Source organism: Arachis ipaensis, chromosome B7 (genome assembly GCF_059453495.1).
Source record: "Arachis ipaensis isolate K30076 ecotype BB chromosome B7, ASM5945349v1, whole genome shotgun sequence".
In the NCBI taxonomy this organism is placed as follows: domain Eukaryota; kingdom Viridiplantae; phylum Streptophyta; class Magnoliopsida; order Fabales; family Fabaceae; genus Arachis; species Arachis ipaensis.
The window spans coordinates 3,158,264-3,170,627 of record NC_142442.1 but is presented as its reverse complement, the minus strand read 5'-3'; the positions used below and the strand labels follow the sequence as shown (position 1 = coordinate 3,170,627).

The 12,364-nt window shown below is 33.1% G+C and overlaps 1 protein-coding gene across 2 annotated transcripts; it reads left to right on the top strand.

Annotated features, from left to right (window-relative positions):
• Window positions 1-402: 402 nt before the first annotated feature.
• LOC107609797 (1-acyl-sn-glycerol-3-phosphate acyltransferase) lies at window positions 403-4,093 on the top strand. Of its 2 annotated transcripts, XM_016311826.3 has the most exons (6): window positions 403-701; window positions 1,232-1,600; window positions 1,875-2,024; window positions 2,247-2,345; window positions 2,421-2,513; window positions 3,368-4,093. In XM_016311826.3, exons 2-6 carry the CDS (start codon window positions 1,280-1,282, stop codon window positions 3,602-3,604), a joined length of 900 nt encoding a protein of 299 aa, XP_016167312.1. In that variant the 5' UTR covers window positions 403-701; window positions 1,232-1,279; the 3' UTR covers window positions 3,605-4,093. The 2 variants fall into 2 exon arrangements, with proteins under 2 accessions (XP_016167312.1, XP_088348839.1); XM_088492713.1 differs by having other exon boundaries at window positions 565-701; window positions 2,247-2,513; window positions 3,368-3,739.
• Window positions 4,094-12,364: the final 8,271 nt, after the last annotated feature.

The window sequence follows — 12,364 nt, the reverse complement described above, 5'->3', positions numbered from 1 at the left end:
AAAAAAAAATTAGTGTAGACCTAATTAAAAATTTCGTAAAACTATAAGAACAATAGAGTAATTAAACCAATAATAAATGGTCAAATGAGTTGGAAAGCGAAACACAAAAGTAAACAAAGAAGAATTGACAGATGATGTTCAATTTTCAATCGATGTCGTCCAAAAACAAGTCAAAAACAATAACACAAATCTCATCTCATCTTATTTTCTAGTACAATCCAATGATCCAGTCCCAATCCAACACAAACCCCACATTGCATTAAACAAACTTACACACAAAATAATACAATAAAAAAAATTAAATATAATGAATTGGTAATTAATTAATAAAAAAAAAAAAGTGACCGAAAATCAGAAGCCAAGCGTTTCAACTTTTAAGGCTCGTGATGACTGATGAGTTGTGTATGTTTGCTTTGTTTTGTTCCATTCCTTCAACAATATATATTTATAAATAAATTATATACACTATATATAGTGATTCATCATCTCATCTCAGTTATGAGACACAAATTTCAGTTTCCTTGATAGCGTTATACTATACGTTTTATTTTCTTGACACACTTTTTCTGTTCACAACAAACACTTTGAATTGAAAGAGAATGGCTTGTGCTGGCTTTGCTTCATGTTTTCCCTTCTGAGCTTTTCTCTTTGCTGCAGCTTTTGAGATTAGAGAGAAGGAAGTGAAGTCATTTATTTACTTGGTGAGAATGGGTTTTGTTTGGTGCCTCTTACTCTTATCAATGTTCTTATTGAATGGGTTTTGTTTGGCAACTGAGAAAATGGCAAAAAAAATCTGAAAAACAATGTGTTGGTGACATAATAGAGAAAAATAAAGACACCCCATTTGTTCATTTTTCATGTTCATGGTAAAGTTTGAGTCTTTTGAAGTTTATTATTTTTCAGGAACTGATGGGAAATTTTATGTTTTTGGTTTTAACTTCTATCCATTCAGTTTCATGATAAAGGAACAGAGCTTTTGGTTTACTTTTAATTAACAGAGTCTTCGCATTGAGCGTTTTTTTTTATCAAATTATTTTATGGTTTTTTCCGAAGACTTGTGGAATGAATATTCAGGAACTTTCAAGTCAAAGGATGTTTGGTAATAGAATAATAGATTGTAGCCAATGAAGTGTGTTCTATGTGAAGTGTCTGGTTTCTCCAACCAGCACACTGAAATTAAATTTTTGAAGAGAAACTATTTTCTGAATTGTTCTGTTTTTGCCCTGTTCAGGTGGATTCAATTAGTACCAAAATTTTCAGAGATTTTGTTTTTTTTGTTATGGAAAATAGTGGTGGTGGTGCCCTTTTGAGGAATAGAAGGTTGGAGAGCTTCTTAGATACAAGCTCTGGTCTAAGAGTGGAAGAAGCTCCAAAAATTTTGGTTAAAGAAAGACCGGAACACCGGCTTAAGAAGGATGTATATATCAATGACAACGGGTGGGTTTCGTCAATCATTTCCTGGATCAGGATTGTGACATGTTTTGTGTCTATGATGGTCACAACATTCATATGGGCATTGATCATGGTTGTGCTTATACCATGGCCTTATGAGAGGATTCGGCAAGGCAATATTTATGGCCATGTCACTGGTAGAATGCTGGTAAGTTTCAATGTTGTGCATAGCTGCTAAAGATTTCTATGTTGTTCATTTTGTTGATTGATTCATATAGTATATATTTTGAAGTAGCATAGTTATGTTTGTTCATAATTTTGCACCAATATTGGGTTGGCCGAATAGTAGTCTTGTTTCGAGTCCTAGGGATGAACAAAAACCCCCCAAGCTAGGAAAGGCAGCAACAGTTTCTTGTCGGATTAGTCGAATTACTAGTAATAGATGTGGAAAATATGACTGATATTTCAGATTTTGGTTGCAGATGTGGATTCTTGGTAATCCTATAAAGATTGAAGGTGCTGAGTACAATAACGAAAGGGCGATTTATATCAGTAACCATGCATCTCCAATTGACATTTTTCTTATAATGTGGTTGACTCCTACAGGCACTGTTGGTATTGCCAAGAAAGAGGTATGTTTTTTATGCTTAAGGTTCAAGAATGTTCCTTCGGATCGATGAATGTATGGTCGAAAATAGCTAAGATAAGTGGCATCTTGCAGTGCATCACTTAGAATTTGTCATATTAGATGTGCATTAAGACACTATGCAGCATTTGAAAAATGAAACTATTGTCATCTAAATTAAGTTTTCTATTAAAAAATTTGCATTCAAGGTTTCAGAAAATATATGCAGATAGTATGGTATCCTCTATTTGGGCAACTTTATGTTTTGGCCAATCATCTTCGAATAGACCGATCCAATCCAACCTCAGCTATTGAGTCCATGAATGAGGTAAGTATTATTTACCCTGCATCATTTTCCCCACATTTATATAAGGTTTCAATTTCGAATCGTCGCGATTTTCAGGCAGCTCGTGCAGTTGTAAGAAACAATCTGTCCCTGATAATCTTTCCGGAGGGTACCAGGTCGAAGAATGGACGACTACTTCCTTTCAAAAAAGTAAATAACTAACTAAATAACTAACTACTCTAACCTCACTTTCTTTTCATTCTAATAGCCAATATTGGTGCTACTTTTCATTCTAATTGGAGGTTTGTTATTCTTAAACTTGACTTGGGGCTTGTTTGGGTGAGCTTCTAAGAAAAGATTTTTTGTCGAGTTATCTTTTTTTAAAAGATCTTATGGAAAAGGAAAAGTAATTTTATGTTTGGATATCTCATGCAAAAAGATCTTTTTATCTATCAATTATGTTTGGATATAACAATATAAAAGTACTTTTTTGTTTATTTATTACCTGAAAAACATCTTTTTTTTAAGGAAAAAAGATCTTTTGAAAAAAGATGTAAATTACAGCTTCTAAAAAAAAGATGTTTTTCTGATTTTTCTAGTGCTTTTACTTTTACTACTCGAAATTTGCCAAACACGCTAAAAAATAAAAAAAGATCTTTTTTCAATGAAAAAAGATTTTTTTTATCAAAATAATGGCGCCCAAACAAGCACTTGGTATGTCAACTTAAAAAATCAATTTTTCTTCAGATAGGGATATAGATTATGGTATTGTAGTAGTTGCTATCAGTGAGTTGGATGAAGATTATGATTATCATTATCATTACCCATGTTGTCCTTTTATGCACTAGAAGGTATAGTCTTACATAATTTATTCTCAAGAAAGAGACTTAAATATATTATAGAGTTTGTCAATCTTAAAATGTTGTTTTCCCATCTAGAAGTTGATTCATGAGAAGGTTATCATCTATTGCTGAGTTTTGAATTTTGATAAAAAATGATTTGGACTATTTGATGCTGCAATGATTTGTGGTTATGTACTTGTTCTTCCTTGAAATCTTTTGCAGGGTTTTGTCCATTTGGCCCTACAAACGCGCCTTCCTATTGTTCCGATGGTCCTCACCGGTACTCATCAGGCATGGAGGAAAGGCAGTTTACATGTCCGACCGACACCTCTTGCCGTCAAGTATCTTCCTCCGATAAGCACCGAAAATTGGAAGGCCGAGAAGATCGATGACTATGTCAAAATGGTTCATGACTTGTATGCTGCACAACTTCCTGAGACTCAGAGGCCTTTGTCCTAAAAAGGTTCATAGTCTTAGTCCACACCAAATCTAGAAATCATTGCATGTTTCTAAAGAAGATTTATTGCGCGCTCCAATAATATTTACACTCACTTATTTTCGTCTAAAATAGTTTAGAGTTAAACAAAATATTCAGAATAAGTGAGTGTAAATGTTACTGGAGCGCGCATTAAATATTCTGTAAGAACATACAAATATTTCTCGCGTAAATTCTTAGGTGAGGTACCTCTTTTTATAAAAGCATGAGTGTGTTCCTCTAAATTATAAGAAGTTATAATATATAGCTATAATATCTTTTACAATAAGCTTAGATAGAAATCCTTAATCTTAGGATTCATCTTCACATGTAAATTAATTAAATGTTTTTGAGCAATTTGGTCAATGTGTTGATTCTTGTATATTGTATAACGCTTGTTCAACCAGATTCCATATGTTCAAATCATGCAAATGCAATACAAGATTCATCTCCCTTCATGAGTGTATTTATCATGGTTTTCTCTCATTTTTTTTTTTTTTTTATTTCTGGCCTAATTCATCATAGAATGAATATTTGTTTGTAAAATCAGGTGACTCCATCACTTTATTTATCTGTCTTCAATCAAATTATTTTTCTAGATTTAAATTTTTTTTTTGAAGAAAAAAAAAACTTAAGGCATCATAATTTTAATGTACTAATAGTGTAAATAGGTTTATATGATCATTTAATTAATTTTTTGTATTTATATAGTTTTTAAATAATAAATTTAAAAATTATTTATTTTTTATAATGTCATAACATATCTGTGTAAATATATGTAAAAAATTAAATTTATATTATATTTCATAAAAAGACCACTTGAACTGGCTAAGCCAAATGAAAATTTAGGGAATAAATATCATAATTCCATCAAAAAAATACCTTGTGATACAATTATTATTTGTTTGGAAAAAGTTTGATTATTATTTCCTTAAATGCACAAGATATAATAAATATTAAAATGAATTGTGAACTTGGGTGATGGATTGGGATCCATAGAAAAGGAGTGAATGATATTGATCTTTTTTGGTACTTGATTTTGATGTGCTTTGTAAAACAAAACAAAATGATGTGAGGAACACGTGGGATGCTAAGAGCACAAAAATGGGAAAAAGGAGAATATACGGTATGAAGTATATGCATAAAATGAGTAGTGATTAATAAATCATTGAAAGTGATTGGTTCGGACTTCAAACATGATAAGATATTAATCAAACGTCAGCATTGAGAAAAAACCTACTAGATTTTCAAGTTTGATAGATACTATGTGTGTGCTGTGGGGCAACACCTATGTACTTAAGTGTACAACTTAATTAGGATAAGGATTTATTCTAATGCCACATAATTTTAAAAAATAATAAACATAGAAATAATTGTTGAATAAGATAGAGTATTATTCTGTGAAATTATTCTTTTGAGAATTTTTTAGAACAAACGAAATCCTCAAATCTTTCAAGAGAATGTTTTTGGTGGGAAAAGTATATTCATGATCTTAAAGAATTATGCAACAAGATTCTAAATGAAGGGTTGGGATGGTTATCGTACAATAATTGTTGAAAATATCAATTTTAACCCAAAATTAAATGTATTTGTAGATCTCGTTCAGATCATCTGCTCTTCTTCTCAACCTCCATAGAAACGCAGCAATCGATGCCATTAGAACCACAACTCCACCAGTCGCTGCGGGTGGTCCGCTTCTTGGAACATCAACAATCTTTTCATTTTAAATGAGAAATTTGCTTCGTCGTTGCTCTATAGTTACTTCTTGCAACCATTCCAAAGTTTGAGGTCCTAATTCATTTAAACACAGTAAATGCAAGAAATTAAAGACGGTAATGCTAGGTAGACAAAAAAAGAAACAGTTAGAACTTGTTTTATTTAGCATAAATTAGCATAAATTAATTATCGTAACAATTAATGAATGCTAAATAAGATAAATTATGGTTATTTTTAGCTGATTTTCTTTGGTTACCAAATATTTTTCATTAAAAACACACAAACTCAAACACGCGGCTTGTTTTTATTGTTACTTCACTTCTTTCTTCTTTCTCTCTGAACTATTTTGTTTCGATCTCAATTTCAGTCACAGGAATCAGAATTTGATCTTTTTCTCATTCATGGAGTTGTGAATTTACTAAAAAAATGTCAAACTTTGATCACCGTTTCTCTCTAAAATCATGGTTGGTGTTCATCTTCATCGGATCAAAGCTTACAACTTTCTCTTCTTCTGCACAATGACGATGATCACAGTGTGTTACAACGCTACAGAAACAAATGATCTCAAAATTCTAAATAATTTCAAAAAAGATGGAGAAGTGGATGGTGTTGTGGAATGAAATGGAGGAGGAGTTAGCAATGACGAAGTGGAAAGGGATGTTCTCAAGGCAGTGCTTGAGGATGGAGAGGACAACAGCCATGGAAACTAGAGGTTACTGGCGCCAACATGTGCATGATATCGGAGCAATTATCTTCAAGTGTAATAGCCCGTGCCATGCACCGATAAGATTGAAATTATAATTTTAAATTTTTTTGTTAAGATTAATTTGAATTATAATAATTTGATTAATAAAAATGTAACATATTATGTATTGTTTATTTTTTTTTAATCTAGTATTAAATTCATATTTATAATATTTTATAATTTTAAACTATACCTGGTGCTTAGTGGTTGTGAATATACTTTTTTCACTGTAGAAAATTCCATCTTTCAATAGATTTAAACTTATGCATTTGTGAAGAAGAATGAGCAAATTGAGTAACATTAATAGTATATATAGTCTTATAAATTAGTTTATTTGAGAGTTAATTATCATTAATTAATTTGTATAGAACTCTAGATTACTTGAGATTGATCTTAAGTTAGAAAAATTAAGATTTATATGAAACTAAAAAAAAATTAAATATAAAATATTAAATTCTAATAAAATTTAAATCATAAAATTAAAATATTTTAAAAATTAAATCAAAATTCTTACTACTATATTATTAAAAAATACACGACTTTATTTATTAATTACATCAAATTGTTTTCTTTTCTTTAAAATATATTTTTTAAAAACGAAAAACCTTTAGCATCCTCATAAAAAAAATGGACTTATCACAAAGATCATAATTTCCTTGAACAATAAATTAAAGAGGCATGACACAATTTTCTTTTGGTACAAAGACCTCAAGAAAAAGAACCCCTTTGTAGTGAACCAAAAGTACAAAAAAGGAACAAAATAGAGAGAGTCAGAGAGTACAATTATATACACTTCTATACATAAAATTTTAGTGAATTTAGCTTTGCATTATTCCATTATGATTAGGGTATATTCTCTTAGACTTTGAGTGGGTTTTATTATTTTATAGTTATTCACTGAAGAAGAGTTCACAAGTCACAAGAAGCAATAAAAGTTAGTGTTTTTTTAGCATATGGACCAACTTTATAGATAGCAATAATCACAATAATGTCTTGCTTCAAATTGGGTTGCTCCATACCCAACCTTAGTTAGGAGGTAGTTTAGAAATCCTTCCTATTGTAGTGTGTGTGAGATGTTTGACTAGAAAAAGAAAGGGAAAGAAAAGAAAAGAAAAAAAAAAGGAAAATATTTAAAAGTGTCTATAATTATTACTCTTTTACTCAAATAAATAATTTTATATTTAATATTTTTTTATACAAATTCTTTGATAATGCACAAATTTATGAATAAATTAAGCTAATATTCAAACATTTAGTTAAAAGAGTAAACAATATAAAATTATATTTTATTTTTTTAATCATAAAAATATAATATATTATGAAATTATCTCTCATAAAATGACTATACTACTAAACATATTTACAATAAATGAAAATATTGATAAAATTAACTATAAATCCAACCGTATAAAATTGTCTTTAATTTATTAGTTTGTTTACCAAAATTTTCATTATCAAATGAGATTGTTGAACACCTCGAGCGTCAATTATATATAATTTTTTTTTGTTTATTTATTTATTATTATTGATTATGTTTTTTGATTTATTTCAGAGTTCAAAAAAACAAAGAATCAAGGCATCTCCATCTAGATGTATATGTAATCCGAGTTGAAATCGAATTACAGAATAGTGAATTCTTTCACATATCTCAAATTGAAAAATTTACTTTATACAACGCACTTATAAATGCCTTGATTGAACGGTAGCGTCTAGAAACTCATACGTTCTATCTTTCACACGGTGGCATCCTGAAAAATATCCAATATTTCTCTAATATTAAATAAATAAATAAAGAAGGTTGTATCTTAGTTTCAATGTATATCTTTCTTAGTTTTCTTTGAGAGGTAAAAGGTAAGTAAGAGAGGCATTGAGAAAAAGCCATAGAGTGAAAATGGCTGAGAGGTACACTTAAGAGAAAAGCCAAGAGTGATTTCAGATTTCTTTTGGTTGTATTTTCTGTTTTGTGTCATGTACCTGAGAGGTATCCCTTACTAAGTTGGGTAAGCACTTAGTGTGGTAAGTCTAGGTATTAGCATAATTAAGTCAAGTTTAGGTTGAAACTTGTATGCCCAGACAAGATTATGTTGAGTCCTAGAAAATAGGTGTATTTAATACTTGGATTATAGTGAAGATTCCACTAATGTTGTGGTGGAGACTGGATGTAGGTTACATTGCACAAGTCAACTGATCCATGATATATGATTGTGTCATCTTCTTCTTCTTTGTTTTAGTCCTGTTTTATGGTTTTTATGAGACAAAAAAAAATTGTCTCCTGATTTATCCGCTGTGAAGATCAATAGAAATAAAGTTTAAAGTTATTTTATTAAAGGCTTAATAATTCAAAATTAAAGAAAGCCATAGATTCAACCCCCATTCTTTAAACCTTCTGGAACTTTCAATTGGTATCAAGAGCAAATGTCTCAAGAATCAAGCTTAACAGTTTGGAGTAAAGATCAAATGCCGAACAACTTGGGCACAACCACTGTGGTCTACACACTAACAGAGGGTCAATCAAACAACAAGCCTCCCTTAGTGGTTCCACTTACAGTTGGTCAACTGATGGATGTTCCACCTTTTATGCATAGCTTGGATCTTGACGCCATGCATGCACCGGATTTTTCCGAATATATGAACATAGGTACGTGAGTAGTGGTTAGTATGTTTCATTAATTTTGTTTTGACGGATCGATGAGTAACAATTTATTCTTGTTATAGGTGTTGCTGACCTTGAGTACGGGGAGTTGAGGATCGGAATGAAATACGGTTCTAGAAAATTAGTCGTTGCGGCAATTCGGAGTTATATTATCTCCAGAGGAGTCGATTACGTTGTTTACGAATCTGATCCACGGATGTTCTATGCAAAATGCAAGAGTTATGGACGTGGGTGCGATTGGATTGTTCGATCCAGCTTGATATAGAAGAAAGCTTGCTGGCAGATTTGGATATATAACGGGAGGCACACGTGTTCCATGGGAATGATCTCACATGATCACTCCATTTTGGACTCGAACACGGTTGCTGAGCCTATGAAGCCATTGGTTGAATCCGACCCATCCATAAAGGTGAAATCTATATTACAAAAGTCCAGGAACTATTCAACTACACTATTTGTAACACCCTACTATACTTAATCTTATGCTTAAGTCATAAGACTGAGATAGTATGGTATTACGACTTCTAAAAGTAAAAATATATACATAATAATAAGGAAAAAGATACTTAGCTAGGAGCCTTGAAAAATAGGTAAAACAAATTTGCAAAAAGAAAAGTGCATTACTCGAGGAATCGAATTACTTGCGTGTTAAGAAACCTAAAAGGAAGAGATAAAGATAAACAAGAGAGAACAGGAAAGCCAAGGAAATAACATAACTAGCTCCTGACTCAGCCTGCGAAGCTAAGGCTGGCCGGAGGGTATATATATACATATAAAGATACATAAATATTCCCAAAATACACCAAGGTACCAAAGTAAACTCCTATCTCTCCCTCAACCTCTAAGAGGAGCAGCATACATAAGTTACTTGGAGAATAAGTTAAATACATATTTACATATGTACAAACAGAAACCAAAATACACCCAAGGACTATTTCGCTTCCCAAGATCCAGACGCTTAGCGAGGAGCCTCTCGACCTGCATCTGAAAAACAACAATACAATATGGAATGAGAACCAGAGGTTCTCAGCATGGTAAAAGTGCCATGCGTATAATAAATAAGGTCCTGAGAATGCCATAGGTAATCCTAGAACTCCATTACTCAGTTATCCAACTTAAGTACTAAACAGAAGCCATAAACAGGGGTGGGTGTTCTAAATCTACCTAACTTACTCAAGTTCAATCCTAACCTAACACTAAACCATTTCTCCGTTTCCTCCATCCCTCCATCATTCATAATGCAACAAAAACAAGCAACTAAACAAGTTTACGCACAAGTAATGGGCAAATAGTGCAAATAGCAAGTATAACAGATAGCAGATGATATATATCAATTAGGCAAACCCAGGAAATGCATAACAATCAAAACAAACAAATGCATATGATGCATGTCTGTCCTATGGCTGATGGGGCCTATCTGTCGGTTATCCAGCCAACCCGACAAGTCCGAAAACCTTAGACTGTCTCCCGTCGTGTATCCCCAAGAGTCTATGCATAGAGTTCACATTCAATCATCACATAAATCACTCAATGGGGGCTATCCATACCCGGAAATTTATACGTGCCCGGTTACCCTTCCGACGTAGGGTCAACAGAGTATTGAGATTCAACCTGGAACACGTGGTGGCGAGTCATGGTTTTTACCCAGAAAAACTCGTATCTCAGATATCATTCTTCATAAGCCATTTAATATTCATAATCATTGTTCAGTCATTTATCAAGCCATGGCATCATTACTTCATTCCGTAACCACATTCACTTTCACATAACTTATCATATTTACTTCTTTCTTCCTTCCCAAGTTACCCTAAAATCCTAACTTCTGCTAGTTACTAAGCTTGTTAGTAGAATCTAAGGTTAACAGGGCAAAAATAGGGGATTAGGAGTTCAAAACCATGTTCAGATCACAAAAATATAGGTGCTTGTAAAACAGAGTGTGTGTGTACGCATACATGTGTGCGTGCGCACAGCTCAAAAAGAAAGCAGAGCATGTACGTGCGCACAGATGTGTGCATGCGCACACCAGCCATGAAAATACTTGGTGTGCGTGCGCATCACTCCCTGCGAGCGCCACCAACAAGAGGCCTATCCTGGTGTATGCGTGCGCACAGGAGTGTGCGTACGCATACTTTATGAAAAATACCAGGTGTGCATGCGCACAGAGGCGTGCGTATGCACAGGTGGGTATTTGCCTTTGTTGGATGCGCGTGCACAGCTGTGTGCGTGGGCACACATCAGGAAACCTGTTTCTGCTGCAACTTGCAAAAATTCAGTTTTTCGCACCAATTTTTCGGCGTCCATAACTCCCTCTACAAAGTTTGGTTTTTCGCAAACTTTATATCATTTTCAGGCTTTTAAAACCTTCTTTAATTTGAAACAAATCTCATATTTATCACAAATTTGTAGAGCAAATTATGGACTACCAAAGTTCATCAAAATTCACATTTTACCAAAAATACCCCAAACCCCATTTTTCACCAATTTAGTTTCTTACCATTTAAACTTGCATTGTAATGCCATCTCAACTCAATTCATCAACAACCATTGCCAATATAAGCTTTAATCAACTCAACCAACCTTGATCATCAATAATTATCCACTTTTACCTCATATATCAATAACCCTTCATTTGTTCATATCAATTCTTCACCTATACCAACTTTCACATATACTTATCAACCTTCCATCAACATATACTAATTAAATGCTATTAACGTAAATCAACCCTTCATACACATTAATCCATCAACTTCACATAACACATTTTAGTAACAAACATCATCCACAATCCATCAATATATCAACACCAACACCACCCATTATAAGCAAGTCCACGAGCACAAAACTAATAACCTCAATGTCTCATAGTTCCAATATATGTTCATCAACAATTATACCAACAACAATACAAAGTTACTCATTAAATGCCATTAACAAATTCAACTTATCCTATGGTTTTTCTAACCTATGTTTTCACAACACCGTAAATATTAAACGTGCGAAACTTAAACCATACCTTAGCCGATCACTTAATTCACCCAAGGTAGCCTCACAACGCACAATTACAGCCCCTCCAAACTCAATCAAACAGCCCCAAAACAAGCCTTGGTCACCAACAAACCTCCAAGTAATCCCAATTTAATTCACATGCATAAACACCCACTTAACCTACACCTAATACACATATATATGTTCCAATTCATTTTTCTATTACCAAAAACAAGATTGAGCTAGGGTTAAGGTGTTCTTACCATACCCAAATGCTCAATAGCTTGAGCCCACAAGTTCCGGAAGCTAACTTGAATCTAGAACACAAAAATTAGACAAGATTCATCATAGGTTTTTCAAGTTTACCAAGAAAGAGGGATAGAGATTCTGAACTTAATAGGAGACTTACCAGTGAAATTGTTTGGATAGAAAGGTAGAGCTCGACATGATGAGCTCGTGGCCATGAACGGTGCAGCGATCGGAGCCCGGATGGAGGAGTTATGGTGGATCAAAGGGTTAGGGTTTAAGAGCTTCTCTCCCTTTCCTCCAATTATGTTTTGGCGTTACAGCAACTAATGAGGGAGAAGAGAGCTGCTGTTTCCTTTATATTACGGGTCCGGTTGGACCCACAGGCCCGGTTTG

Excerpts from the sequence above, each read along its gene's own strand:
- LOC107609797 (XM_088492713.1), top strand. The coding sequence starts at position 1,280 with ATGGAAAATAGTGGTGGTGGTGCCCTTTTGAGGAATAGAAGGTTGGAG. Across the intron at positions 1,601-1,874 it reads ATGTCACTGGTAGAATGCTG|ATGTGGATTCTTGGTAATCC; the intron begins GTAAGTTTCAAT and ends TTTTGGTTGCAG. Across the intron at positions 2,514-3,367 it reads GACTACTTCCTTTCAAAAAA|GGTTTTGTCCATTTGGCCCT; the intron begins GTAAATAACTAA and ends AATCTTTTGCAG.